The sequence below is a fragment of the Astyanax mexicanus genome, chromosome 8, assembly GCF_023375975.1.
Source record: "Astyanax mexicanus isolate ESR-SI-001 chromosome 8, AstMex3_surface, whole genome shotgun sequence".
NCBI classification, from domain to species: domain Eukaryota; kingdom Metazoa; phylum Chordata; class Actinopteri; order Characiformes; family Acestrorhamphidae; genus Astyanax; species Astyanax mexicanus.
This window is the reverse complement of record NC_064415.1, coordinates 56837098-56864980: the sequence shown is the minus strand read 5'-3', so window position 1 is coordinate 56864980 and position 27883 is coordinate 56837098. Positions and strand designations below refer to the sequence as shown.

The 27883-nt window shown below is 37.7% G+C and overlaps 3 protein-coding genes across 4 annotated transcripts; 1 reads left to right on the top strand and 2 right to left on the bottom strand.

The window, feature by feature from the left end:
- Positions 1 to 1185: 1185 nt before the first annotated feature.
- Positions 1186 to 3263, top strand: insl5b (insulin-like 5b). The gene is made up of 2 exons (XM_022677802.2): positions 1186 to 1614; positions 2795 to 3263. Exons 1-2 carry the CDS (start codon positions 1449 to 1451, stop codon positions 2932 to 2934), a joined length of 306 nt encoding a protein of 101 aa, XP_022533523.2. The 5' UTR covers positions 1186 to 1448; the 3' UTR covers positions 2935 to 3263.
- Positions 3264 to 3609: 346 nt separating this feature from the next.
- dynlt5 (dynein light chain Tctex-type family member 5) lies at positions 3610 to 6704 on the bottom strand. Of its 2 annotated transcripts, XM_049482920.1 has the most exons (5): positions 6634 to 6704; positions 6270 to 6406; positions 5348 to 5439; positions 4940 to 5064; positions 3610 to 4107 (listed from the first exon to the last, which is right to left on the bottom strand). In XM_049482920.1, the coding sequence occupies exons 2-5, from the start codon at positions 6380 to 6382 to the stop codon at positions 3904 to 3906; spliced, it is 534 nt and encodes a 177-aa protein (XP_049338877.1). In that variant the 5' UTR covers positions 6383 to 6406; positions 6634 to 6704; the 3' UTR covers positions 3610 to 3903. The 2 variants fall into 2 exon arrangements, with proteins under 2 accessions (XP_049338877.1, XP_007250694.1); XM_007250632.4 differs by having other exon boundaries at positions 6270 to 6669.
- A 465-nt stretch (positions 6705 to 7169) lies between these two features.
- On the bottom strand, positions 7170 to 27012 carry sgip1b (SH3GL interacting endocytic adaptor 1b). Its single transcript, XM_022677805.2, has 21 exons — positions 26679 to 27012; positions 24140 to 24203; positions 23145 to 23169; positions 22960 to 23016; positions 22462 to 22519; positions 21348 to 21520; positions 19283 to 19307; positions 19102 to 19177; positions 18875 to 18951; positions 18017 to 18097; positions 17863 to 17937; positions 16242 to 16955; positions 15110 to 15231; positions 14801 to 14954; positions 14155 to 14266; positions 13894 to 14049; positions 13189 to 13321; positions 12593 to 12795; positions 12136 to 12200; positions 11286 to 11450; positions 7170 to 10869 (listed from the first exon to the last, which is right to left on the bottom strand). The coding sequence occupies exons 1-21, from the start codon at positions 26686 to 26688 to the stop codon at positions 10847 to 10849; spliced, it is 2568 nt and encodes an 855-aa protein (XP_022533526.2). The 5' UTR covers positions 26689 to 27012; the 3' UTR covers positions 7170 to 10846.
- Between the last annotated feature and the right edge of the window lie 871 nt (positions 27013 to 27883).

Genomic DNA, 27883 nt, shown 5'->3' with positions numbered 1-27883 from the left:
TCCTTGGTGAATGAACTTTGATGAACCAGCTGTGGAGGAGGAGTGATAGGAGGAGGAGGAGTGATAGCAGGATAAGGAATGTGTGCAAAATGATGTTTCACTGTGATTTAAGGCCCTGTGCTGGAACCCTGCCTCTGAAGCCCCTCCTTATGGACAGTGAGAGGACTGCAGAAATTTCTATTAAACTCGGTTTCCAGATAAACTGGATGGGCAGCCCAATGGGAAAAAAAAACGTTTTCCTGAATTAACCTTAATTAGGCATCTGTAGCAGTCTCTGATATTGAGAGGGAGAAAGTATTTCCCACTCCTTCATGCAGAATTCTTTCAGCTGTGTAAATGTTTTGCAAGTTTCTTGCATGCACATCACACTTCAAATACCCCATAGCACCTTAATAAAGGATAATAGATCCAGGCCTTGACTTTGTGTCAGTTTGTGCTTGAACCCTATGCAAAATCCATTGTTTCAGAAGTCCTGTTCTTCATCTAGGTGTTCTCTAGCCAAATTGAGTCTTGCCCTAATGCAACTTACAAGACCTAAGGGATCTGATGGGTTTATTAAGAATATCTCCTTTTTAAGGTCTTATTGAGGGAGTTGTTTTTGTAGCGTTTGGGTTTAAAGCTATAATGTATGTTCTCTATCCATAGTAACCTCAGTAGAAGATGATGACCCAATTGTTCTGGTTTGCACCAATAGTTTCAGCAAACAGCAACCATTGCTTGTTTGTAGGTTTTCACCTGAGGAGCTTCTTCCGATATTGATTCTACTGATTTCTAGCTACGAAGAGCCACAAATAGACCTAAACAGATATAAAACTCTCTCTTGTTTATGAAGTGATGTTGGGTCATGAAACTATAGGCAACAGAGTGTTCCTGCCAAGCCTAAAGCCAATTTGTGAGAATTGGCCATCCCTTTAGGGGATATTGACAGGTTTCAGGGGAGGTAAGTGCCGCCATTATGCTAGATCGACAATAGCGCTTTCAAATGGGCTCTGATCACACACACCACACGTGTTTTTTTATTGCCTCGGACTGGAGGTCATCGTAAAAGCCTCATTACCACTCACTTTGACCATGCACGGTAATAAAATTCACCATCGTTAGAAAAATGTCACCCATCGAATTAAGGAAAATGGATCTTTCAAAGGGGCAAAAAGAGCCGCAATTTTTCAAAGAATAAACAAAGAAGGCATGGCGCTGTGGAGGAAATCCCACCCACTAGAAGTGGATCTTACACGCAGGTCGGTGGGTCATCTGTTATCAGTCTTGAGCAAAAACAGCCTCATTTAGAGAGTCATGGAAAACCATCCCGCACGTCAACAGCATGCGAATCACGCTGGATCCAGTATAAAAGAATGTATGGACGCTGTGGGTTCTAAAGACTCCCAGAAACCCCCGGACATCACAGGACAGGTGGGCAGCTCTCAGGTGCTTAAAGAAAGTCTCCAAATATGAAGACCCTGCTCTTGGCTTTGCTGTTGGTGTGTGCTCTGTGTCCAGACACCGCCCGCTCCCACAATGCCGTCCGGCTGTGTGGCCGTGAGTTTCTGCGGGCTGTGGTCTACACCTGCGGAGGGTCCAGGTGGAGGAGGGTCCTGTCCGAGTCTTCGGCAGAGGGTCAGTATACCTTACCTGAGTTATAACTACTGTATATACAGTTTCTTTGATTTTACCAAATTAAAAACCTCTGGAATATAATCAAGAGGAAGATGGATGATCACAAACCATCAAACCACCAAACTGAACTGCTTGAATTTTTGCACCAGGAGTAAAGCAGCATAAAGTTATCCAAAAGCAGTGTTTAAGACTGGTGGAGGAGCACATGCCAAAATGCATGAAAACTGATTAAAAACCAGGGTTATTCCACCAAATATTGATTTAATTTCTAAACTCTTTTTTGTTATTTCAGCCATTTCTCATTTTCTGCTAATGCAAATAAATGCTCTAAATGAAAATAATTTGATTTGGAATTTGGGAAAAATGTTCATAGTTTTAGAATAAAACAGAAACTAAAGTGGTCTCTTATTTTTTTCCAGAGCTGTATATAATAGATGCACATGGCCACTGCATGTAGAATTTTGTCATTTGTCAGCTAACCATTGCTAACATCTATTTAATCCTGAGATCAGTTAGCATCTGAAAAAGGCAAATCAGATGCTAACTGAAGTGTAATGGGCCTAAGCTAACTACCAGAAATGGTACAGACTGAAATACTACAAAATAAATCCATATTTGGACTTGATAATAAAACACAGTGGATCAACACCAGCAGATGACAGACATGTCTCTCCAAACCATCACTGATCATCAGTAAATTTTACATTTCATTTAAAGTAAATCAAGGGAGCAGAGTCTGGAGGAAGAGTGGAGAGACACACAGTCCAAACTGCTCGAGGTCTAGTGTGAAGTTTCCACCAATCAGTGATGGTTTGGAGAGACATGTCTGTCATCTGCTGGTGTTGATCCACTGTGTTTTTTATTATCAAGTCTAAAGTCAGTGCAGTTTTGTTTACCCACAAAATCTTACAGCACTTCATGCTTCCCTTTGCTGACTTTTAACTTTTATGTAGATGCGGATTTCATTTTCCAGCAGGACTTGGCACACTGCCCACACTGCCAAATTTACCAAATGGTCTTATATAATAATCAAATTTTCTGAGACACTGATATTTGGGGTTAAAGTTAAAGTCTAAAATCTACATGTAATGCTAGTTGTAGGCAATATAATACTGTAGTTAATGTGATACAACAAAAATCCAAATAAATGCATTATTCAGGTATTTTATTTTGTTCACAGACTCTGATGTGGATGGCGGACAGGATCTGGGGTTCACCACAGACACAATATCTAAGAGGCTAAGAAGGAGTCAGGACAAGCTGATACAGAAATGCTGTGATACGGGCTGCTTAAAACACGAACTGGCCCTCGTCTGCTGAGGAGGAAGATGAAGGAGATAAAGGAGGCTCATCATTTAATTGGAAAGAAGAAAAGCAGGACATTTCTCACAATGTTGCCTTTTAAAATGTATTAAAGACCTTATAACCTAAACTGCAGGTGACAGACATGTGATTAACCTCTAGAGGCCAAGACCTTTACTTGGTGTGCATTTTAAATTTTTCTGAGCTATTTGGGATTAGTTTGGAAGAGGGTTCGTCTTTTTACAGGATGTTGCTTTGCAGAAAACAAAGTCCTCATATCGAGACAGTAGTTTATTTTAACATTTAAAAATGATTCTTGCCATTTTGGATCCCAATTAGGACACAATTAGTACTAAAAGTACATGTTTCTGTCTGGACTGGCTGTAGAAACCTTTGACTGGGATTCCCATTGTCTTCTTCTCAATTTCAAGTCTAATATTGTCATTTAACTATCACTAGATGGTATGGTTATGATATGAGTGTCTACATAGAAAGCCTAAGTAAGGTAATGTTTTAATAAATAAGTATTAATTGTGCAGAGAAGCAGAAATGTAATGTCCCTGTATAAAAAAAGCAGAATCTCAAAAGGTTAAATTAATTAAAAGCTTTTTTTTTTCATCTTTAAAGTGATGTGAAACGGTGTTCCAGAGAACCTGCAGCAGCAATGAAAAAGCAAATCTTGTGAAACTGATAATTTCTCATAATTTATTTGGGAATAAATTGTTAATTGTTGCAGATTAAAACATCCAAAAGTTATGTTAAGTCCAAACTTAACAGTCTTAAAGGCACAGTTCTAAAAGCAGCTAAACTCTATGGCAATAATAAAAAGAGATTGTGATTGGGCATAAATAACAACTATTTTTATTGCTACATAAAACAGAACTTGTGGGACAATTGAAGATGGACAATTTAAAACGTTCCCTCCCCTTAAAGACGTTCTGTTCATACTGATACTCTGAATAAAAGAGAACACTCATTCATGCCCCCTCATTCGAAATAGACGGCGTAGACGTTAGCGATGGCGAACAGTGAGCTGTTTTTGAAGCTGTTGGAGCAAAAGGTGTCGCTGGTTGCGTCCCACAGACAGCGGCTCCCCACGTGCATGTTCTGTCCTGTCAGCTGGCCGATGCTGATCACCACTATGATCTTGTAGCGAGGGATCATCATGTCTTTCACGCGAGCTTTCACCACCTAAAACAACGTGAAAGAAACAAAAGATTAGCTGGAATCAAACAAAATTCACTGAATATCATTGAAAAGTTGCTTTATTTCAGTAATTCAGTTTAAAATGTAAAACTCATATATTATATAGATGTTTTAAAAACACAGAGTGATCTATTTTAAGGCTTTTCGCCTACAGCCAATAAAAAAAAAAAAAAAAATCAGTGTCTCAGAAAATTTGAATATTACATAAGACCTTATTGGTACTTTTTTCAGTGTGGGCAGTGTGCCAAATCCTGCTGGAAAATGAAAACACTGCACTGACTTTAGACTTGATAATAAAAAACAGTGGATCAACAGCAGCAGATGACAGACATGTCTCTCCAAACCATCACTGATTGGTGGAAACTTCACACTAGACCTCGAGCAGTTTGGACTGTGTGTCTCTCCACTCTTCCTCCAGACTCTGCTCCCTTGATTTACTTTAAATGAAACGTAAAATTTACTGATGATCAGTGATGGTTTAATGGAGAGACATGTCATCTGCTGGTGTTGATCCACTGTGTTTTATTATCAAGTCCACAATCAAAAGTCAGAGCAAAATCTTACTGCACTTCATATCTTACAGCTTCCCTCTGCTGATAACAACTTTTATGGAGGTGCGGATTTCATTTTCCAGCAGGACTTGGCACACTGCCCACACTGCATACAAAAAGTACCAATTGGTCTTAAATAAACGCTTAAAATAGATGAATCTGTGTGTAATACATCTATATAATATATGAGTTTCATATTTTACACATTTTGAACTGAATTACTGAAATAAAGTAACCAGACAGCCAGTGAACTTAAAGATCTGCACCTCTGATATGGTTTTGGTCATCTGTCTGCACAGCTCGGCCTCGTACTTCACCTCTAGCAGGTAGCTGGACAGCACGTCCTTCAGAATCTCCTTCACTGTTTGCACAGGAAAGCGCTTTTTAGGGCCTTCTCGAGCGTGCAGAGCGTGAAAAAGCACGAGGAGAATAAAAGAAAAAAAGATTAGTTCAATAATTCCTACATATTACAACATATAGCTTATGTCCAATATTAAACACTAAAGCGACATTGTTAGGTATTGCATCTGTTTTGAAGTAGATTAAAAAATGACAAAGAGAACTAGCCATGCTAAAATACAACTGTCAAACATGGTGGAGGTAGTTTCAAACAGGGAATTTTGAATCCCATAATTAAGAGATACACATTCCCCACTAAAAGGACAGGGTCTCACCAAGCTGATAGGTGTTCTCCATCTGCACTGCGGGTCGTGAGACATCGTCATGGTGACCAGGGTCGTCCATATAGGACACGGTACTGATTGAACTATGGAGAAAAACAAATGTTATTCTTATTATATCCTTTTTGCATTCTTTTGGATGCAGGACAAAAACAGCAAAGTAATGGCCTCTGTAGTTTAAAATGATCTTAGTAAGTATCACATATCAGTTATTATCAGTTAATAACATGTAACATTATCTAACACTCTAGATGTAATGTATATCAAATGATGATCTACATTATATCATTTACTCACATTAAAAGACAACTAAACAAACTAAACAACCAATCAGATGAAGCCTATATAAACAATTAGCTGATGAATAGCTGCACTGAGCCACTATCGGTATGGGTACCAAGTGTGTACTAATACTGAACTAGTCTTTATAAAGTACAAATATAAAGTATAAAGAGTATAAAGTACAGTACCAGTAAAATATTGTTAGATTTTTTTTTATTATTTTCTACATAGTATATTAACACTAAAAACATTAAAACTATAAAGGAATGCATATGCAATTACACTGCCTGGCCAAAAAAAAAAGTCACACACTCTAATATTTAGTTGAAATATATATATATATATATATATATATATATATATATATATATATATATATATATATATATATATATATATATATATATATCAATTTCTGGATATATATATATATATATATATATATATATATATATATATATATATATATATATATATTTATCCAGTAAGATAAGCAGATTGATCAAAAAACAAATATCTTTGTTGCAATCACTATAATAAAATAACAGATCAAACATATTTTTCAATTATACAGAATATATATATATATATATTTTTTTTTTGTGTTGAAATAATAGTTAAATTACTCACTCACTCCTTGTTTTTCAACAGCAGGTTCTTGTTCCTGACATCATGACTCCCCAGAGAGGATACACTCCCTCTCTTCTTCAGCAGCCGAGCAACTTTCTCTTTAGCCAGGTCCGACATGTTCCTCACAGTTAGATTAACTAACTAAAAAATAAAAATTAAATTAATAAAAAAAAACAATTATCAGCACTGGATGAGCTTCTACACTGAACTAAACCTTTTAGGAATTCACTGTAAAACTCGCTCCACACCTCAAACTACAACACAGCACAGAAAATCCACAATATTTCACTTTATAATGACTAATTTACTAATTTTAGCACCTAATTTTAATTATTTAGTTTAAGAGAACTGCAGCACACAAACACTACCAGCGGTCTGTGTTGTATCGTTGCGTTGCCTAGCAACTGTGGACGAGACTAGGCGGGGAGAGAACGGCAGCTATACGTCTCGCGATTGGCTACGGTGTCCGTCCCCCTGCACTGTGATTGGCTAGAAGTTAATTCAGTCCGTAATTCAAGAATGACTAAAAGCTCCGGACAGGATTTTATTTTTGTCTTAATTCTTAATCTTAAATATAATCAGGTTTACAATCATATTAACACATTAAGGTGTTCAGGTAAGCAAACAAAAAAAAAAAAAAAAAAAAAAAATATATATATATATATATATATATATATATAATCTAACGGAAAAGTTCCATTAAAAAAAAAAAAAACAGTACTTACAAAAATAAAACTATAGAATATAGGCACTTATTAACACACTACTGTATTTATATACTGTTTTTTACCGTGCATTAATAAATGTAATACTTTAATAATATATAATAATAATAATATATTAATATGCTGTGCAGGCAGATGACAAAAAATGGTGGCAAAACTCAAAAAACTCCAGGAAACTGTTTTAATTTTGGGGATTTTTTTTATTTTATTATTTTGATACATGACATTATTTTTCCACTTTTGATATACCTATCATCTTCAATCTTTATATTGTCTTAAAACCTGGGAAGGACATATCCTACACATGAAATATTTGCATATTCAGTTTTCTTGGTGATGAACACGATGCAGGTTAACCAGCTGACAAATACAAATATTAACTTTCCACACATGAAGAAAATCTCTGTGATGAAAACTTAAGTGACACAGGATGATTCAGTGAAATGGTACATACATGACTTCAGCAGCACAAATCCACCTTTCACAAGAAAAACTTGTAAAGTCCCTTTTTTTAAGATCAGATCAAGTATGGAAGTTTATTCCCGTCAGAAGGAAAAGACAGAGAAATAAAGATCTGATGTCAGTATATATAACTTTTAGCTCAGAAACATTGCTTTATTTTAATATAATTACTTATTTTTGCATTTTTAATTTATTCTTTTCAAAATTGTGATTTTCTCATCTTGTCTTGCTCTCAACATAAAGGCATTTCATCCAAAATAAATACTGGTGGTACTAGTGATCCTTACACTAGTGGCACTTACACTCAGTACAGTTACTGATGTACACGTGCGCCACTAGATGGCCACAGTGTGAAATATAAATATTATAATTCCGTAGTTGTGGAAGTGTTGTGGCTATTTTATTTTATGATAACTCAATTTTTAATACCTTAAAAAGTAAAAAAAAAAAAAAACAAACAAAAAAAAAACGTTTCAAACATATATCTTACTTTGGACACAGAACATAATATATATAATATAAAATATAAAATATATATAAACCATATAGATGGTTATATACAGCTCTGGAAAAATTAAGAGACCACTTGAGTTTCTGAATCAGTTTCTCTGATTTTGTTGTAAAATGACCATTGTTGTTTTATTCTATAAACTACAAAATAACAAAAAAGATGCAGAGCTTTCAAAGCATTTCAATTGATTGGTCAGAACGTAAAAAGAACGTCCTGCTCATACCGAAATAAACAGCATTCAGTGTTACAGCACTTATTTGAGGCCTTTCTTTTTCTTTTCCATTTCGAACTCATGCTGAAAACGTGAGAAATGAACACAGTGTCGGTGTTTTTTAACAAAATGCAGCGAATAAACAACAGCTAGCATTTAAAACGTAGTGATTCACGTAGTCTAAACAGCACTGCAACCACAAAGCAAGTTAAAGTTAAATAGAGACGACCAATTTCTTAATTTTCCAGACTAATCGAGAATCAACAGTGTCTAAAATATGCCATAGCGTTGTACAGTAATCTGTAGGAGTTCTGGGCTTTAGATATGAAAAGTGTTCAAGCAAATGAGTCATAAATAAAGTTACGTTAAAGGCGACAGGTGCGAATCACATAAAATATACAAATAAAGTGCAGTGATGAATGTTAAGAAGAAACATTTAAAAATAAAATAAAAAACATTATCTTAATAATGATAATAATACATAAAAGCTCTATACCCATTTGGATATACATATAACAATTCTTATCTTACATTTATACACATTATTCTTCAATATTGCTACAGGAAAATGTAAAAAAAATAAATTAAATTAAATAAAAAAAAAGAAAGAAATCCACATTGTGGAAAAAACAAAACGAACGCAAAAAACTCTTTTATACAGTTTGTATCTAACGATAAGGAATGCTGCATCTTTGACACGAAATCCGTCTCTCGTTTCATTTCAGAAGCGCGACAAGAAAAACGATCCAGAAGGCATTGCTTCTGGAATATTAACTCCACATCTGAACCAATGAGCATCTCTGGAGCAATATATAATACCATCATACCATCATACCATCTAACAGCTCACAGCTTTAACCACAAACACTCTAAACTCCTGTAAAATACAACAGCAAACGTCATCTGCAAAACCAACACAGGATTAAATCTCATACTTTATACAAATAAACGAGAAACGCAATACAACGCTCGAACAATCTGCAGCCATTATAATGCTTTTCTGGTTCATTTGCAGGTAATAATTCATATTTAATACATAATTTAAGTTCATGGGACCCATAACAGTGTCATAACAGAATAACTTATTATAATAATTAGTTGAAATAATTTTAAATAATTATAAAATAACATATAATGTCAGTGTAAATTTTAGCAGTTTCATTTTCTGACCAAATCAAAACTAAATTTGAAAATATATATATATTTTTTATTATTATTTAATTCTTACCATTTGGTGTAGTATAGAAGAAATGGGTTTACTAGTTTTTTTTTTTTTATGTCTGCACCTCACAATTAGAATTTCAGGAAAATAAATAAATAAATAAATAAATAAATTCAGTTTTCTGATTTTTAACAAAAGTAAACTAGTAAGTAAACATAATACCATAAGATTTGTGTTACAAGATGCAATAATGGAAAAAATGAAAAAAAAAAAAAAAAAAAAAACCTAAAAAAATAAAATAAAATAAATAAAAATAAATTTCTTCTTCATAGAAGTAAATGGGAGAAAAATGAAATAATTAAGTTTTATACCCATTTTTTATTTTCAAATTTAGCCTGAAACGGTCAGAAAACTGAACTGATGCAAATTTAAATTAAATTAAATTAAAATAAATCTCCATCTCAGAACTGAGAATCACCCAGTCAGCATTAATAGCCTCTGAATTAATAGAGAAATCACGTACATGACTGCAGTTTATACACTTAAATCAACATAAATCAGTACAAACAACTAACCATAAAGTGTGATCATAAAGACGTATTACCTGTTTAAAAGCTATTTATTTAACGGTCATCTAAACATGAGAAAATTACTGAATCGTTACTGAATCGTCATTGCTGCTTATTTATTGTATTTACCATGTTCTTTACATGTTTTAATCAAATTTGGCTTTTTAAAAAAAAAAAAAAAAAGGTTATTTTTCTATTTCCTATTTTTTTTACATTTCACTGTATTTTATAATTAACCAACTGTCAGTTAACCAACTGTATAATATAATTAACCAACAAACTTTATCATCTTTTATTTTTAACAATAATAAAGTGTATATAAAACAACAGTCATGTACAGTAATTCATCAGCTGCTGGACGTCGAATGAAAAAACTGAATCTGATCATAAAAAACCCTTAATTTCCATCCTTTTTATCATGATAAGTTTTAAAGCCTGCATGATGGGTATTGTGTGTGTTTTTATTCTGTGGAAAAATAAAAGGATTAAAATAGAACTGATAACAGAACAGAACAGAGATCTCACCATCACTTCTGCTGCTGCTGCTGCTGCTGCTGCTGCGATGCTAACCCTGGGTTTAACAGCAGCACGCCGAGCTTCACTGAGTGTGAACAGTCTGAACTCGTCTGATTCGCGGGCAGAGAGACGATGCGCACCCAACTCAGAAACAGGAGAGACTCTGCCTTCTTGCATATTGCGTTTGTCCTGAAATGTACTGTATACACATACAATATCTGCTACTACACACATACACACAAACACACGGATGATATTCTACACCAGAGAGAAACTAGTCTGGGGTTTTTCTGTCCTTCAAGGATTAAAAATGTGTTAAAAGTCTCTTTAGTGGTGAAGCGTCCTCACTTCTCCCCATCTCAGACCAATCCGCTCTGCAGACGCTTAGGTCATGTCCTTCATTTACAGCAGCAGCAGAAGCAGCGTCAGTTATCTGCTAAATATTTACCTGTGGGGAAGAAAAATAAGAGACAAAAGCATTAAAATCACAGAGCAGACGCAATACTGTTGCTTTAAACACAAAGGAGCTAATGGGCCCTATTGTACACTCTGCCTAAGATGTTTTGCGATGCTCATTGCTACCTTACACCCCAACAACAGTTTATTTTCACACCGTGACGTGTGTTCAGGTAAATTTCTGGTGTGTTTCTATATAAATATATTTTGGCAGTGGAAAACACAGGAGCTTCACTGACTGATTAAAACCCTGACAACAGTCAATCATCAGAGAACACACAGACGTGCTGCAGAGCACAAAACCAACTTTTCACTTTTAACTCAACAAAAAATAGAATAAAGAATAAAATAACATTAACATAACAACACAATTGCGGCCCCAATATGTGTTTTTTCTGAGAACCGAACCTGCAGAGAATCTTTTCTTGACCAGCGAGAGTCTATAACCCGATCCCATCAGCTGAAAATCACAGCCGGACAGAGTGCTCCCCTCACTGCTGAACTGCACGGCCAGCTGAGACGGCTTACTGGGACCTTCTGACAGCTGGAAGCGGCCCAGCAGCGCCCCCACTCCTGAAACACCGTCACAGAGAGGGAGAAATGTGATTTAAAGACTTTAAAAGAGAGTTACACTGAACTCAGCAAGTACCTTTTATACTACAGGCCCACCAGTACAGTACTAATAAAATAGTAATAAAAATAATAATTAATAAAACTACTACCACTAATATGAATACTAGACCTATTAAAACTCTTGATATCTATTTTCCTAATTTATTGTTGTGTGTTGTATTGTATTTTCTAAGAAATAAAAACAGACTGGTTATGTATCTGAGCCTTTACAATAAATTAACTGATAAAAAAAACTAACTGCTGTAGTTTAGTTCTGTTTCAGAAAATTATATCGTATATTAATGGTTCATTTTTAAACACATGAACAGTAAACTGAACATTTACAACATAAGTGCCCTCTGTGAAAAAGCAGCGCCATCTTTAGGATTAGAAGAGAAATACAAGTCTAATGTTTGATATAATTATTATTATAATACTGTACGTTAAAATATAAAGATATGAATACTTGGGCTACTATGTAGTGATACTATATTTAAAGCAACCCTAAAACCCTAAAAATATATATTTCTTAATAAGTCTCTTAATTGTTATTTACTACTTTAAGAGTTGAAGTTAAAGGCGATTAAAGATTTGGTGACGATGACCATACATCAAATATAAAAAATGCTTTTATTTGTTTCATTACCTCCGTTTTCTGATTTCTGAGACAGTTCTGATATCTTCCACAGTATCTTCTGTGTTTCCTGGTTCCTGAAGGAGTTAAAAAAAGAAAAAAAACGCTATAAAACAAGGTAGTAACATTGTTGTTACAATGGATTTACACTGTTGTTACACTTTGATTTGACAGAGCTTATTTAAAATAGCCATAAAATGATTTTAATAATGATTTTAATAAAGCACCATTATTGTAGAACGTTAAAAGGCAGAAGATCCATATTTCCATTATTTTCTGTATGTTTTCATGTTCACACAAAAGCAAAAGGAGGAATATTACTCGTGTAAAGGAGCTGTTGTACTGCCCCAGTGTTACATATGCTATCCTCTTTTAAACAGTAGAATATTTTATGAATCCTCTCTTTGGTTTTCCACCAGCGGCTCATTAAGAATAAATCAGCTCTTAATTATTGATGGCAGGTTCTCACCAGGTGGCTGGCGGCAGCATGGCCTGAACTTTCATCACGCCACCGTCGACGGGCACCATGAACTGGATGTTTGTGAGGGGCACGGGGCTCAGCATGGCCTCTGCGTTGTATTTATAGTCTATCCTGAGGTCTGTGCTGTTGGGGTCTCCTCTCCAGCTCACTGCCAGGTTTAGAGGAGTTGATTGGATGCCCTGCGTCGACACCTGGACAGAGAAGCACATGAAGCATCACACATTATGTGTAAAAGTTTTTGCTTGCTGCTATCTTACACCCCGTCAACACACCTTGCTCTATCTACATTGACGGATGCGGTGGTCTGGAAGTGAGATATGTTCAAGTAAATTTCTGGTGTGCTTCTATCCTAGCAACAGGAAATACATGTGCGCCACTGACCGATTAAAACCGATTAAAGCTGGTTGCTAAGGTGTTGCTAATTTGATCTTCGTATCTCAAAAATTATGACGTACACAGGTCTGCAAAATTCTCCCCATTCATTTTCAATGGGCAAAAAGGGGAAATTTATGAAGTTTTTACAAAAAACATATGTCCAATCAGAAAGCTGTATACACTGCGTCGCTATTCATTTAAGAGCTCACCTGGTATTTCAGCATGTCCACGTTGTAATAGGTGGCCTGAGGCCGCTGGTCAGCCACTTTCTTCAGGTGAGTCATCAGGTTGGGCATGTTTACCCAAAACTCCTTACAGTCAGAGACAGTTGGCATGGTGTCACTGCACACAAGAGGAAGTGCATTTCACTGTCGTCAGTGCACCTTATAATCCGGTGCTCCTTATGTATGAATTCTACCAGTCAGGTATTAAGGAGCAGTAAAGACACTCCGCTGAAGTACAACGTTATAGCGCTGTGGTTAGCGGCTAATGCTAATGCTGCTGCACCCAGCCTTAGTGCTGGAGAAACATCACTGAAAACTTACCCTTACACAAAATATTGGAAATCTAAGCTTACTGTAAATAAATGGAAGCGCTTTACTCACCCATATAAACAGTTTATAGGAAAAAAACAGTGTAGATTAACATCCAGCACTTGCTTAACTTTGAAGGAAAATGTTTATTTTTTTTTCAGTTTTGTTAACTTAGGCGCTTCTCCATTAGAAGGGAAACATAGTAACACCCTTGCTTACTTCGATGTAGGCATTCTTACTGGTGTAGCTTTGTGCTTATGTGCCTTATAATCCGGTGCACTTTATGTACGACAATATATACTGTATACATTTAACAATATATTTACACATCCAGGTTATTTTTGAGGTAAGAGGAGTTTAAAGTTGTGTGGTTGAATTTACCAGCAGAGCAGCTGAGGGTTGGGGAGGACCTGCTCCAGCCGGCTGTAGTGGCTGATGGTGAAGGTCAGGACTGGTGGGGTGGGATGGTTGGAGAAGTGTCTCGTTATGCCGGCTGGGAAGGACAGCACCATCTCTCCAGTTATCTTCACCACACATCTACAGCACACAGAGCAATAAGACGCTGTACCGAATGCAACATTGGTGCTTCACAATTTACAAAAAAAATTATATAGGCTTATCATTATGCAACGCTGTGCATACCTGCTGGGGTCAGCTCCTTTAAAGTAAGCGCTAATGGTCTCGGTGAAGGCGGCTGCAACAGGCAGAGTGTCCTGTGGACCCATGGTGAGAGGGCTTGGGCCTCTGGAACAAACTAAAACATAAAAACGCAGGAAAACATCAAAATCATAGACCATATTAAATGTAGAGAATTCTACGTGTCTGCTGCAGATCACAGCGCTCGGAGGAAAGCGCAGCGACTCGGTTCTGATACATCAGCTCACAGACGCAGCCTTGTGCTGATCCACATCACCCTAGGAGTGATGAGGGGAAAGAGAGAGCGCCATCTACTGTACCCACCCAGAGAGAGCAAGACCAGTCAATTGTGCTCTCTCAGGGCTCTGGCAGCTGATGGCAAGCTGCATAACCGGGATTCGATGCAGCGATCTCCTGATCATAGTGGCAGCGCTTTAGACCATTCAAAATACTGTGCACAATATGTTATATCTGCTGATGTTAAACATATTAAGTGCAAATTGCAAATACAAATAAATAAATAAAAAAACAACACTTTTTGTACCTGTTGATATCTTTTAATTATGTATTTAAAATTTTAAACAGATTTTAATTGATTGACCACCCATTCCTAGAAGTAGACAGATCCTAGATCAGATTTTGAGCAGCTCACCTGAGACGGACAGGTTGAGATCTCGGCCCAACGTGGGCGTAGAGGCGGCGCTGAGTGAGGTCACGGAGGAGATGGAGGAGGTGCTTTCTGCTCGAGCCAGAGGAGCGAAGGGTGGAGGACTCCAAGAGTGGACGGGAGGACTGAAGGACCGGGACTGTAAGAACATGCCACAAAAGATCCACAATTATATAGTTCAATTGTTGAGTAATGTACATGTAATAAACATATAATAATCCATCGCAACATGATTATTATCTATTAGTTTAATGCTGAGATGAATTAGGATCACAGAGGAGAAGGAGAACGTACCAGTTCTCCTACGTTTGGTTTGCCAGGTGGGAGTTTAGGTCGCGAGGACGGTCGTGGTGGTAGTGGTGGTATTGGACTGCCCGCTGATAGAGGTGTGCCAGGCCGAGCAGGAGAGGAAGTACCTGAGAATAACACAAAAACTGATATCATGCCGGAAATCAGCATGGAAGGATATTCTCTTTGCTAATCTGGGATGCTAAAAAGGGATGGTGACCTCTATTAGCATGAAAATAAATACTGAAGGGAACTCTGAAGGGAATTCTCCAAAAGTACAAAAAGGCAACATAAAAAGGGTTTTTTGAAACTCTAGCTATGTTCCAAAGCCTAGGCTGCAGTTAGGGTACACTGGGTGCTCTGTAGGACTGTCCTATGAAGACTCATTCTCAACATCCTATTGGTCAGACATATCGAACAGTCTAACAATGCTTTTATAAGACATCACCAGAATGATGTCATCGCATCTCTTGCAATAGAAACGCATAAATGGCTTCATTTTCCCCTATTTTTGCCTAGTTTTGTGGTGCTGTTTTCTTCCTTCACTTCACTACATGAACAGAGAATTGTGGGTAACTGAACGCTTTTTCAAATTTGATAATGCTGTGTATGTGATGAAAATGTCTTTAAATAGTGTGATATAATATTTGTACCGTATTAACCAGCAGCATGATTGCTTATATTAAGGGTGGTGACTAGATATACTATTTATGTTGAAATCGAAATTGTATTGTATTGACGGAAGTTAAGAAATATATCATCAATACATCACAGTATTGTCTTGATTACACTTTTACAATGTATCTCAATATATCAATTTATATTCCCTGTAAAGTGATACATACAGCTCTGGACAAAATAAAAGACCATTTAAAAAAAATAGTTTCTTTGATTTTACCAAATTGAAAACCTCTGGAATATAATCAAGAGGAAGATGGATGATCACAAACCATCAAACCACCAAACTGAACTGCTTGAATTTTTGCACCAGGAGTAAAGCAGCATAAAGTTATCCAAAAGCAGTGTGTAAGACTGGTGGAGAAGATGCCAAGATGCATGAAAAAACTTTATGAATGTAAACTTTTAGTTTTCTTTGCATTATTTGAGAAGCTCCAGTATGACAAATGGAAACACTCACCGCTGCCAGGTCCAGGGGAAGCTACTATACTCCTGTATGTGGGCGGGGGCAGCGGAGGGGGGGTTCCACGCAGTCCTCCTGGAGCGAGGTCTTTGGGTGAACAAGAATAAGAGAGAAGTTCTTCTCGAAGTCCTACAGAGTCCGGGGTTCTCCGGGCCTCGTCCCGCAGGAGCAGAGGGGGCGGGACCGTCCCGTACGCGGCGCGCTCGGCGGGTAGAGGGGGGAGGCTGGGGCTGGCGGGGGTGAGGGGGACGCTGGGGGAGAGGCATCTTGGGAAGGGTTCCTGGAGCTGGAAGGCGGAGGGTAGAGGAGGCGAGAGATCCTCGGGGGAGGAGTCTGGAGGACGAGAGATGGAAGGCGGAGGGGGTGGAGGAGAGTCCGGGGGTGGGATCGGGTGCAGCGGGGGCGGGGGCGAGTCTGGAGGGGGGAGGTTGATGGGTGATGCAGGGGGCGAGTCCGCGGGGGAGGAGGAGAGGGGCGGGGAGGGGGCGGGTTCGTCAGGGGGCGGGGGTCTGGAGGGGGAGCCGTCGCTGAAGCTGACCCAGCTGCACTGAACCGCCTCGGTCTCAGACCTGCAGCGCCGCGTCTCCGCCGGCCCGAACACGTTATCCAGATCCGGCATCACCGGTCCCGCGGTACTGTCCGACAACAGGACGTCCCGATACGCAGAGGTGGATCCCTCCCCTCCCACGCTGGGAACCACGCTGTAATAACCTGCAGAAAGAAATTAATGGCTTAATGATGGGACATTTTAGGACATTTTCACGACACAACACAACATTTTGAGTTCCTTCTCATACTTATATTTATATTTATTTTATTTATAATAACAAACTAAATACTGGAAACTGGAAATACTATAAAATAGTAAAAGAGCCCCTTTGACAAACATTAAAATCTGGCAGCGGTGGGTGTCACATTGTCATGATGAATTGACCAATAGAATTTTATTTTTATTTTTAGCTACTTAGTAGACTAAATTAAACAATGTAAAGCCAATAAATGAATAATTAAATAAACAAATAAATGAATAGATAAATAAAAACTGGTCTTTACAACTTTTTACAACAACTTGCAGGATTAGAACTGGACATCCTCAGAATAGATTACTGACCTTGCACTGGATGCTACTGATAAACTGTTAACAAAACAAACTTTGACTTCATACTCCCACTTACATTTTTAAAAATGTGTAAAAAACATTGAATCTTGGAAAAAATGTGAATCTGTCAATAGATGAAAAGGACAAGTGCATTTTTTTTTTACTTGTACACTAAAATGTATCACATCTACCTTTTTTTAAGATTTATTTCTTAAATTAGTTCCAATTTTTCTTAAAATTTAGCTTGGCTGATTGTCCAAGACCATCACTAGTGACGCCACAAGAAGGGTGAAGACTAGTACACGCCTCCTCCCGCCTCTTTTCGAACAGCTGCTGATCTAGACCAATTGTGCTCTCTCTGGGCTCCGGCAGCTAATGGCAAGCTGCATGACCGGGATTCGAACCAGCGGTCTTCCGATCGTAGTGGCTGCGTTTAGCCCGATGGACCACTCAGCTCCAGGTATTTCTCTGTGTAGCACACAGTGCTGTGGTGATGTATGAAATTTGATTGACTCTTACCAGAAGATTCTACAGAGCTGGAGCTGAAGACTGGTGGAGTGGGAGGAATGTTCTTGGGAGGAAGAGGAGGAGGAGCTGCAGGAACAGATCAGAGATCAGACGAAACGTCCTCAGCCCACAGCTCAGAGACAACGCTCAATCAGTGCTACTTTACCTCCTGTGGGGAAACTTCTGTTCAGTGGGGAGGCGGCCCGTGGAGTTGATTGACACCATAGCTCTGGTTCCACTATAAAAACTGAAACGTAGAAAAGGACTTTTGAGCGTGACTCAGGAGGGGGTTAATCATAAATATCATAAATATCATAAAGAGCAATCAAAGCTCAAGTGCTACAAGGAGCTCCATGTCGTGCAGCGAGTTTCTAATTCTACATATTCTAGTAATAATAATAATAATAATAATAATAATAATAATAATAATAATTTATACACGTTTTAATACTACACAATTACCGTATTTTTCACACTATAAGGCGCACTTAAAATCCTTTAATTTGCCTAAAAAAAAATCTACAGCACTGCTGGAGCAGCATTAGCTTTTTCGCCGTTCAGAGACAAGTATATACCAGACTGTAGTTCAATGTTTAATGTGTTAAAACAAGCTACATGGGACGAACCGCTAGCTAATATAGCCCTTGCTACCCGGAACACTCAGGGTTCCTCAGTGTAGCACTGTCAGTTTAGCCACTAATGCTAATGCTAATGCTGCTGCACCCAGCCTTAGTGGAAATCTAAAAATCTAAGCTTACTGCAAATAATCTAAAGCGCTTTACTGACCCAAATAAACAGCTTTTAGGAGAGAAATCTGATTTTTTTAAGCAGTAAATTAGAATTAGAAGGAAAACATGGGGCACCTATGTTCCTTACTAGTGTTTCATAATGCGCCCTATAATCGGATGTGACTTATAGTGCGAAAAATGCTATATTATATAATTAAACAGAAAACTTCCTTTAAGGAAACTGTCAGAGGTTTATGAGAAATAATAAATATTTATTTTATATGTATAAATCTTACCTTCTGCATTCTGTGCTTCAAAGTTTGTCTCAAAAGGAGGGCCGAAGAAAGACGAGGTGTTGTCCGATAACCTCTTACTACAGAAAAATAAGATTAGAATTAATTCTGGTTTGCACAACCTGCAAATTCTTGCAACAAACAAAAACTAATCACCACCTTTAATTCAGAAGTGAATAAATGATGAGATTAGCATGGTGCACATGTGGGTTAACCAGTGGTAGACTAACCTTGGCGTATCGGGACAAGGCCCTGGGGTTGGGGAGGGTGTAGGGGTTGAGCGTCTTGGCCTGGCTATCTCCTCACCTGGAATACAGGTACCAAACAGTGGCAAAGCGAAATATATTGTGAATATGGGTAAACATAGCTCTAACATGCCCTTACATACCCTCATATACAACACACACTTACTTGATATGTTCCGTTTGAGCTGGCACTGTAAAGAAGAGTAAAGAGGTGGGACATAAAACATTACATCTAATTAAATGCAGTAATTGCAATTATGATGTATGAATTATGAATTTAATGCCGGAAATAGGTCTGTGTATTGGCAAGGACCCGGTAAAACTTTATGTAATATAAGTAAGTAAGGGATATATATACTGATTTATACTGATTTGAAAATCGCAGCGACTCGGTTGTGATACATCAGCTCACAGACGCAGCCTTGAGCTGATCCACATCACCCTAGGAGTGATGAAAGAGCGCCATCTACTGTATTCACCCAGAGAGAGCAAGACTAACTGTGCTCTCTCGTGGCTCCAGTAGCCAAAGGCAAGCTGCATGACCGGGATTCAAACCAGCAATCTCCTAATCATAGTAGCAGCGCTTAGCCAGTAGGACGACACGAAGCCCCAAGAAAAGTTAATTTTTATCCACTGCTTTTCTTTAAAGATTATAGATGAAGCAATAGTGTCAATAAATGCACTTTACTGCAGGGTGTGGTTAATTCTGAACATGTAGACGAACTGGAAAGGCAAACTTACTGGACTGCGCCTCTGTGGTCAGCAAAAAGGAAGAGAGAAGAGACCTGGTCAGAGAGCGAGCGACAAATCAGTAAAACTATTGCATCCATTTCCAACCAAAAATGGATTTACCTTCAACTAAACCCCAGCTCCAAAACTATTAACTTTAAAGGCAAACAAAACCAAATGCAACAAAAAATGCATTGCGTCTCGTAGGACTTCATTCTTTTAAACAGGCGAGGCTGTGTTCTGTTACTACAATACCCAGCATGCATCATCCACACATTTCATGCATCCATAAGAAGTGTAAACAGTGTGACTACATTATTAATCAAACACAAACAACAAATCTAATCATTATCATCAGGATTGGAGGCAACATAACCTAATTGGGACGTCCCTAGCTAATACCCTAATTGTTTAAAATTGTAACCTCCTCTTTAACATTTATATTTTCCCCTTTAACACGAATGTGCAAATAAATTAACTGCAAAAAACAGTTGCAGCAAAGAGTCCAAGCAAATCGAAGAGACAAAAAATAACCACAACGAACTAAATTACAGTCCTGAAGTGCAACCTTGAAAATTTTGTACCATTAGAAGCACAGTTACCATATATTTTACAGACTATCAATATATATAAGGCACACTATCAATACACGTCTACTTTCTGATCTATTTTTTTTATACATAATGGCACCGGATTATGAAGCCTATTTTAAGAGACACTAGTAAGGAACAAGGGTGTTGCACAGTAATGCACAGATTTCTCTCCTGAAAACAGTAAGCTTACATTTCCAATATTTTCAATATGATCAGTAGAAGCATTAGACGCGGTAAGTAGCTAGTAAACGCCACCCGAAAGCGTTTGTTTTAACACAGTAAACACACAGACACACAAACTACAGTCTGTTATACTCACCTCAGTGAGTGAACAGTTAAAGAGCAAGTGCTGCGGTTAGGAGCTAATGCTACTGCTGCTGCACCTAGCCTTAGTGCTGGAGAAACTTCACTAAAACTCCTGTATATCTCCTGAATAACTTTAGCGGAGTGGCTTTACTGCTACTTAATACCTGACTGGTAAAATTCATACATAAGGAGCACCAGATTATAAGGCGCACTGTTGATTTTTAAAGAAATTTAAAGGATTTTAAGTGCTTTTAAAGCACTATAAAGGATTTTATAGTGTGAAAAATACGGTTATATCTTTCTTATTGAAAACAAACTAACGTGCACAAACACCACAACAAATTAAATGCTGAAACGACCACACTGAAAAACAAAAGCAACAAAAGCGGACGGCCAAAACCCAAAACTTTGCACTGCATGCTGCGATTCAGTGATGAAGAAGCGGAAGGCCGCCGCACTTACCGGACTTCTCCTCTGGTGTGAGTGAACATCAGAGAGAAAGCAAAAAGGGAGACTGTGAGCACACGGAAACACTAGCACGCAGACGTCCTCCTCACGGCTGTCTCGTAGCACATTTCACACATGTTAACGAGGAGTTCTTACCAGCGGTGAGGGAGAGATGGCCAGGGTGCCCACAGAGGCCTTCAGCTCATCCATGGTGGGCACAGTACCGTTGTCTGGTGCCAGGGGCTTGATCTTAATCTTAAACTTCTTTCCCTGCTCATCCTCACCCTCTGATTCGCTGGATGAGTAGAAGGTTTTGGTTTTGAGGGTCGGTGAAATTCTGTTAAGGAGCGTGCTTTCATTTCTGAAGCCTAAATTTGGATTTTTTTTTAGCTTTTTATTAAGATTAAAACAATAATCAGTCATAAAATTAGCACTAATGATAAATTAAGTGAAAAAGATTGATTAGCTCCATCTATAGTGGCATCTGCCAAAGGTGGGATGTATTAGATAGAGGTCAGAAAAGGGGTCACAAATCAGATTAATGAAAATGGCTCAGATATTATTTAAATATATGAAATGCTTCTATCGATGAAATTTGAATATCACTGAAAAGTTACTTTATTTCAGTAACTGGGTTTAAAATGTGAAAATGATGGCTTACAGCCAGTAAAAACCCAAAAATCAGTGTCTCAGAAAATTAGAATATTACATAAAACCAATTGTTACTTTTGGCAGTGTGCCAAGTCCTGCTGGAAAATGAAATCTGCATCTCCATAAAAGTTAAAAGTCAGCAGAGGGAAGCATGAGGTGCTGTGAGATTTTGCAGGAAAACAAAACTGCACTGACTTGATAGACTTGATATCTTGATAATAAAACACAGTGGATCAACACCAGCAGATGACAGACATGTCTCTCCAAACCATCACTGATCACCAGTAAATTTGACAGTTTTTTTATTTGTAAAAAGAGTCTGGAGGAAGAGTGGAGAGACACACAGTCCAAACTGCTCGAGGTCTAGTGTGAAGTATCCACCAATCAGTGATGGTTTGAAGAGACATGTCTCTCATCTGCTGGTGCAGATTTCATTTTCCAGCAGGACTTGGCAATTAGTCTTGAAAAATATTAAAATGTTCTAAGACACTGATTTTTGGGTTTTCATTGGCTGTGTGTAATACATCAACAGTTTCACATTTTGAACTGAATTACTCAAATAAAGTAGATTTCCAATGATATTCTAATTTTTTGAGACTCTCTTTATTGAAAAGGATATTCGCCCCCTGCTCTCCAGGTCTGATGCTGTATCCCTCATCATCCACATCTGGAGAGTTCTGGGATAAATAGAGAAATCACTGGGTTAAGATATATATATATATATATATATATATATATATATATATATATATACACAGATATACAGATACTTGAGCCCAGATACTGTTAATCAGCTAAGACATGTTCTGAGGGATCTGAGGAAAGCTTGTTTAGATATCAACAGGAGCTGCTAGGCTAAAGCTACAGACAAACACTGGGCTTATTGTCACTATTGTCTCTTGTTGTGCATCACAGGACTAGCTGTACATCAGAACATCACTTCAAACAAAAGCTTCCAGCTAAATCTTTTTTAGTGTGTTTATGGAGGTGGGATTAGTGACAGTCTACTGAGAGTCCAATGCTAATAATGTTAGCCTAGCATCTCCCATTATAAAATAAAGAAGCACAACTCAAACATCAAACATGTCTATTCATTTTTGAGAGAATATCTGCTTACATATCGATCCCAGTCGATCTCGCCATAGAAACCATTTGGGGCTCCATTGGCCTTTTTCTGGAAACGACAAACACAAACAAGAACACTAGATCAGTACTGACTGCTAAAGATGAAAATAAATCATTCAATACCATAAAAAAAAGCATTTATAAGCTAATAAGCTGATTGTACACTACTGCACTTACTGATTTTTCCTTGTCTGGTGATCCCCTATAAATGATAGAAGAAACACAGTTAGGACAGAATTAAGAACTTAATGCATTAATCAGGTATAAATATATAAGTAACCACTTAAAATTATGAATTTCTTTTATTTTACCAAATTGAAAACCTCTGGAATATAATCAAGAGGAAGATGGATGATCACAAACCATCAAACCACCAAACTGAACTGCTTGAATTTTTACACCAGGAGTAAAGCAGCATAAAGTTATCCAAAAGCAGTGTGTAAGACTGGTGGAGGAGAACATTTTTATTTGGAATTTGGGAGAAATGTTGTCTGTAGTTTATAGAATAAAACAACAATGTTCATTTTACTCAAACATAAACCTATAAATAGCAAAATCAGAGAAACTGATATTAATGATCCTAATTTTTTCCAGAGCTGTATTAAGTTATTAAGGAAATTATACATCCATAAACTATGAAAATATATGAACAAAGTTCTCTAAAATCTAAGGAAGATATGATAACAGTGCTTTTATATTGTACTTTGTATTCCAAATGCAATTACTGTGAATTTTAGCAAATAAATTTTAATTAACTTCTGAAACAGCTAAATCTGAATTTTTCACAGTGGTGGTGAATGGACCAAAATGCCTGAACTCCTCAAAGACTCCCTACATTAAGTTACAGCACAAAATTAACATTATTAACACACTGTTTGATGCTAGAGACACTGTTTAATCTGAGCTTTCAAAGATTTAAGATACGAAAATGTTGACTGGGAGGCTTTTGGATAGTAAATAGAATGACTGTATTTGATTACAGACAGACAGAGAGAGAGCTGTGGTCATGATGATACCTGATTCCATTCACCATCAGTGTAAAGAAATCTGAGTTGTCGCATTTATCTAAAATTTCACACCACAAAACCCCACTCTGAACGTGTTCCTCTTAAATACTAAACCGTGAGAAACTGCTGCTGCTGCTAAACTGAGAGATTACTGAAGTTACTCACGTGGAGTCAGTGTCCTTCTCTTTCTTGCGTAACCCGAACGCCTTTCGGGTACGCTTTTTCAGTCCTGTGGAAGACAGATGGAGACAGAAATGATGAAGACGCAGGGGATCAACAGAGCTGAACCATCACTACATCTCCTCTACAGAACATGATCACGTACAGGGGTTGGACAATGAAACTGAAACACCTGTCAGTATTTTAGTGTGGGATTTTAGGTTTCATGGCTAAATTGGAGCAGACTGGTGTTCAATCTTCATTAATTGCACATTGCACCAGTAAGAGCAGAGTGTGAAGGTTCAATTAGCAGGGTAAGAGCACAGTTCTGCTCTAAATATTGCAATGCACACAACATTATGGGTGACATACCAGAGTTCAAAAGAGGACAAATTGTTGGTGCACGTCTTGCTGGAGCATCTGTGACCAAGACAGCAAGTCTTTGTGATGAATCAAGAGCCACAGTATCCAGGGTAATGTCAGCATACCACCAAGAAGGACCAACCACATCCAACAGGATTAACTGTGGACGCTGTAAGAGGAAGCTGTCTGAAAGGGATGTTTAAAGGGGTGTTAACCCAGATTGTGTCCAAAAACTCCTCAACTCTCCTGTTTCCACCAGAACTGTCCGTCACCACAATACATTATTGTGCTCTAAAACCAGATGTTTCAGTTTCATTGTCCGACCCCTGTACATAAACCAACATAAAGCGACCCAAGGTGTCTCTTGTCTTGTCTTGTCTTCTGTTCTGTTTTTTTTTGCCCTGTAGACCAGAAGGTCCCAAAGGTCTACACAACCCTGCTTTCATGCTTCTTCTTCGCTCTAATCGTCTGTGCTGCTTCCCTGACAAGAAACATACCCTAAGGTCCTGGCACTGAGCAGGAACGTCCCTCAGAACGAGACACAAGAATCCACAGCCTGAAGGGTCTGGCTGGAGCTGTGGAGGAATGCAGTTTTCTACATGGCAAAACACACTAGGCCTGTGTGGGGAAAAATGTCCTGAAGATAAATATTTAGCACCTCATCAATCGATTAATCGCACCTAACTTAGTCGTTCTTAATTTGCTAAATATAAAAATCTCCGGAAGTGTTTGGAATTTCAGCATTTGAGCATTTAAATAGCCTGTAATGGCCAGTATTGCATAATATGCACACTGTCACCTTAAGTACACTGTCGCCTTATGCCGAACTTATATCTCACAACTTTCAAGCAATTTCTCTCTTGCAGACAAATTTCCAGAGTAAGGATAAAATCACAAGAGTCTTTGTTAGAGTCGAGTTGCGGTCTCGTCATCTCGATGGTTCAGTGTCAGGTGGTTTGGACTGAAGTTTTATTTAGTTCCTGGCATTTAGATAAAATTAACCGTGTTTAATACGGACAAGAGCTACGGGAAGCCGTGAGGCAAGAATATACTGTATTTTTGTTTTTACAAACCATTCGGAGAAAAAAAAAAACATTTTCCAGTTAATATGCCTTATATGGTTCTTACTTTATTATGTGCAGTATTTTAAACACAGGTAGCACTTTAAATCATTATATTTAAAGTTTATGCACTACTTTGTCTTATAGTGTTATTTTTGATAAAAGCAAGTTTAATAAATACACATTTTGCAAGAATGATTATGAATGTTTATTGCATTAATTCTATATAAAACAAGGCAAACCAAGGCAAATGTACTGCAATGAAACTGTGATTCTTTGCTATACAAAGTTGTAGCAAAACAAATGGGGGGGAAAAGAAGCTTATAGGTTTATAGAGTTGAACACAAAATGTATTCTATTTAAAGAAATATCAAGAAATAATTACAGTGTGGCAGACAAATCAGTTATATGTTAGCTGTATAACCTCTCTCCCTCTCTCTCTCTCTCTCTCTCTCTCTCTCTCTCTCTCTCTTTCTTTCTCCCTCATCTTGACATGTCTGTGTCATAAGGAAAGAATAAACTGATCCATTGATAGAAAAATAACCTGGTCTATATTCAATATATTCAGTGTATTCAGGTATATAGTCAGCTGACCTCATTATTTAAGCACACATACTGTTGCTGAACCTAAACCTGCAGACCAACTGCAGCACCATCAACTCCACATCATATATTTACTGTTTTTTATTGTATTTAATGTTTATAACTGTATAAATATTTATCTAGTTCTTCTTGTATCTGTGTTCTAACTAACTGGCCTCTGTTTCAGGGCCTGAATGATTCAGGGCCTGAAAGAGAGACTAGCAGAAACACACACACTCTCTGAGACACTGAGAGATGCTAGTTTAGCAGCACACAGACAGCATTAAATATGAATTATGGATAAAATAAGGATAATTAGGGGAAAATAACAGAGCTGAATAGCTTTCTGTCACAGAAAAGAAATAAAAAGAGAGATAGAAAGAGAGACAGACAGATGGACATAGAGACCTAGATACACACACATACACAGCAGGGCAGGCGTGCTATAAAGCTAGGTGATACTGGAACATTCAGTCAGCGTTTGGAAGGAATATTAATGGCAATTTAAGGCTGAAGCCTGAGTGTTCTGTGTGTTTTACCCTCCATCATGGTTGCAGCTTCTCATTCCGCTGTGTTCCGGCAGAGAGGAGGAGACGGGCGAAGGATACGGGGACAGAGGTCGGCGAAAGGACGGTACATAATCCTGAAATTCCGGTTCTCTTCTCCTCCTTCTTTCTCCTCGGGAAGATGCTGGAGATGCTGGAGATGCTGAGGACAGTGAGGGACACTGAGGGAGAGATAGAGCAGGTTTATCCCGCTGGAGGAAACAACACACACATACACACACTCACACACTCACACACTCCCACAAACACTCACACACACCCGGCTCCTAAAACAGAGGCATAATTGACAGCGCAGTCTAGCGGCCGGTGTTCTGTCAAGTTGCGCTACCCATCGATATGTGCTTTCTACAGGCACTGCGCATGCGCTGACTCACATTTTTATTTTACATTTTATGTTTTCACGCTTTTTGTTCATGATAATTCAGTTTATCTTCCTCTCGCGTGCTTTAAACAACCTAAAATCACCCAAGTCATTATTATTTTGCTGGGTGATACAACATTTAAAAGGAAATAAATAATAATAAAAAAATGAACAATTTAATAAAAATAATAATAATGAGCTATTATAAAAAAATAAAAATAAAATAAAAACATTGATCAGTCTGCTGCTACATCCCAGCCTTTATTTTACGTAATGACTTTTTGTGTTGTTTGTACTAAACTTTACCTACATTAAATATCTATATCCTATTTATTCTATTCTACATTCTTATAGCTTGTACAGTGGTCTTACAGTGTAGAAAGGGACATATCAATCAATAAATATTATTAATATTAATATTATTTGTTGGAAGCCCCTTTTCATCTAAAAATATTGTAGGTATAGATTCAGAGCCCAACTATTTAAAACCTTTAAACGAACGATAGATTGATTTAATGTCAACATTTCAGCAATGTAGGCAATGTTAAATAATAGTTGTTTTTTCCATCACCACCAACCTTAAAAGATGTAATGCAACCACAAAATAAAAATAAATAAATAGCGTTGGTACCACTAGTAAACACGGCCTTAGGGGGTTTATACAATAAAAAATAAACAAATTAACATTGGAAACAACTGCTCAGCTGCCTAAAACTGTGATTAAAATATACAGCAAGCAGCATTTTAATATGGTTCTTTTCAGTAAACCAAACTTTTGTTTTCAAATAATTGAATCGTTGAATAGGCGTTCTCTATA

Excerpts from the sequence above, each read along its gene's own strand:
- dynlt5 (XM_049482920.1), bottom strand. The coding sequence starts at position 6,382 with ATGTCGGACCTGGCTAAAGAGAAAGTTGCTCGGCTGCTGAAGAAGAGA. Across the intron at positions 5,440-6,269 it reads CTGCTGTTGAAAAACAAGGA|TTCAATCAGTACCGTGTCCT; the intron begins GTGAGTGAGTAA and ends TTTTCTCCATAG. Across the intron at positions 5,065-5,347 it reads GGAGAACACCTATCAGCTTG|GCCCTAAAAAGCGCTTTCCT; the intron begins GTGAGACCCTGT and ends ACGCTCGAGAAG.
- insl5b (XM_022677802.2), top strand. The coding sequence starts at position 1,449 with ATGAAGACCCTGCTCTTGGCTTTGCTGTTGGTGTGTGCTCTGTGTCCA. Across the intron at positions 1,615-2,794 it reads GTCCGAGTCTTCGGCAGAGG|ACTCTGATGTGGATGGCGGA; the intron begins GTCAGTATACCT and ends TTTTGTTCACAG.
- sgip1b (XM_022677805.2), bottom strand. Across the intron at positions 16,956-17,862 it reads CAGCTCTGTAGAATCTTCTG|GTTATTACAGCGTGGTTCCC; the intron begins GTAAGAGTCAAT and ends TTCTTTCTGCAG. Across the intron at positions 13,322-13,893 it reads AACCCTCAGCTGCTCTGCTG|TGACACCATGCCAACTGTCT; the intron begins GTAAATTCAACC and ends TCTTGTGTGCAG.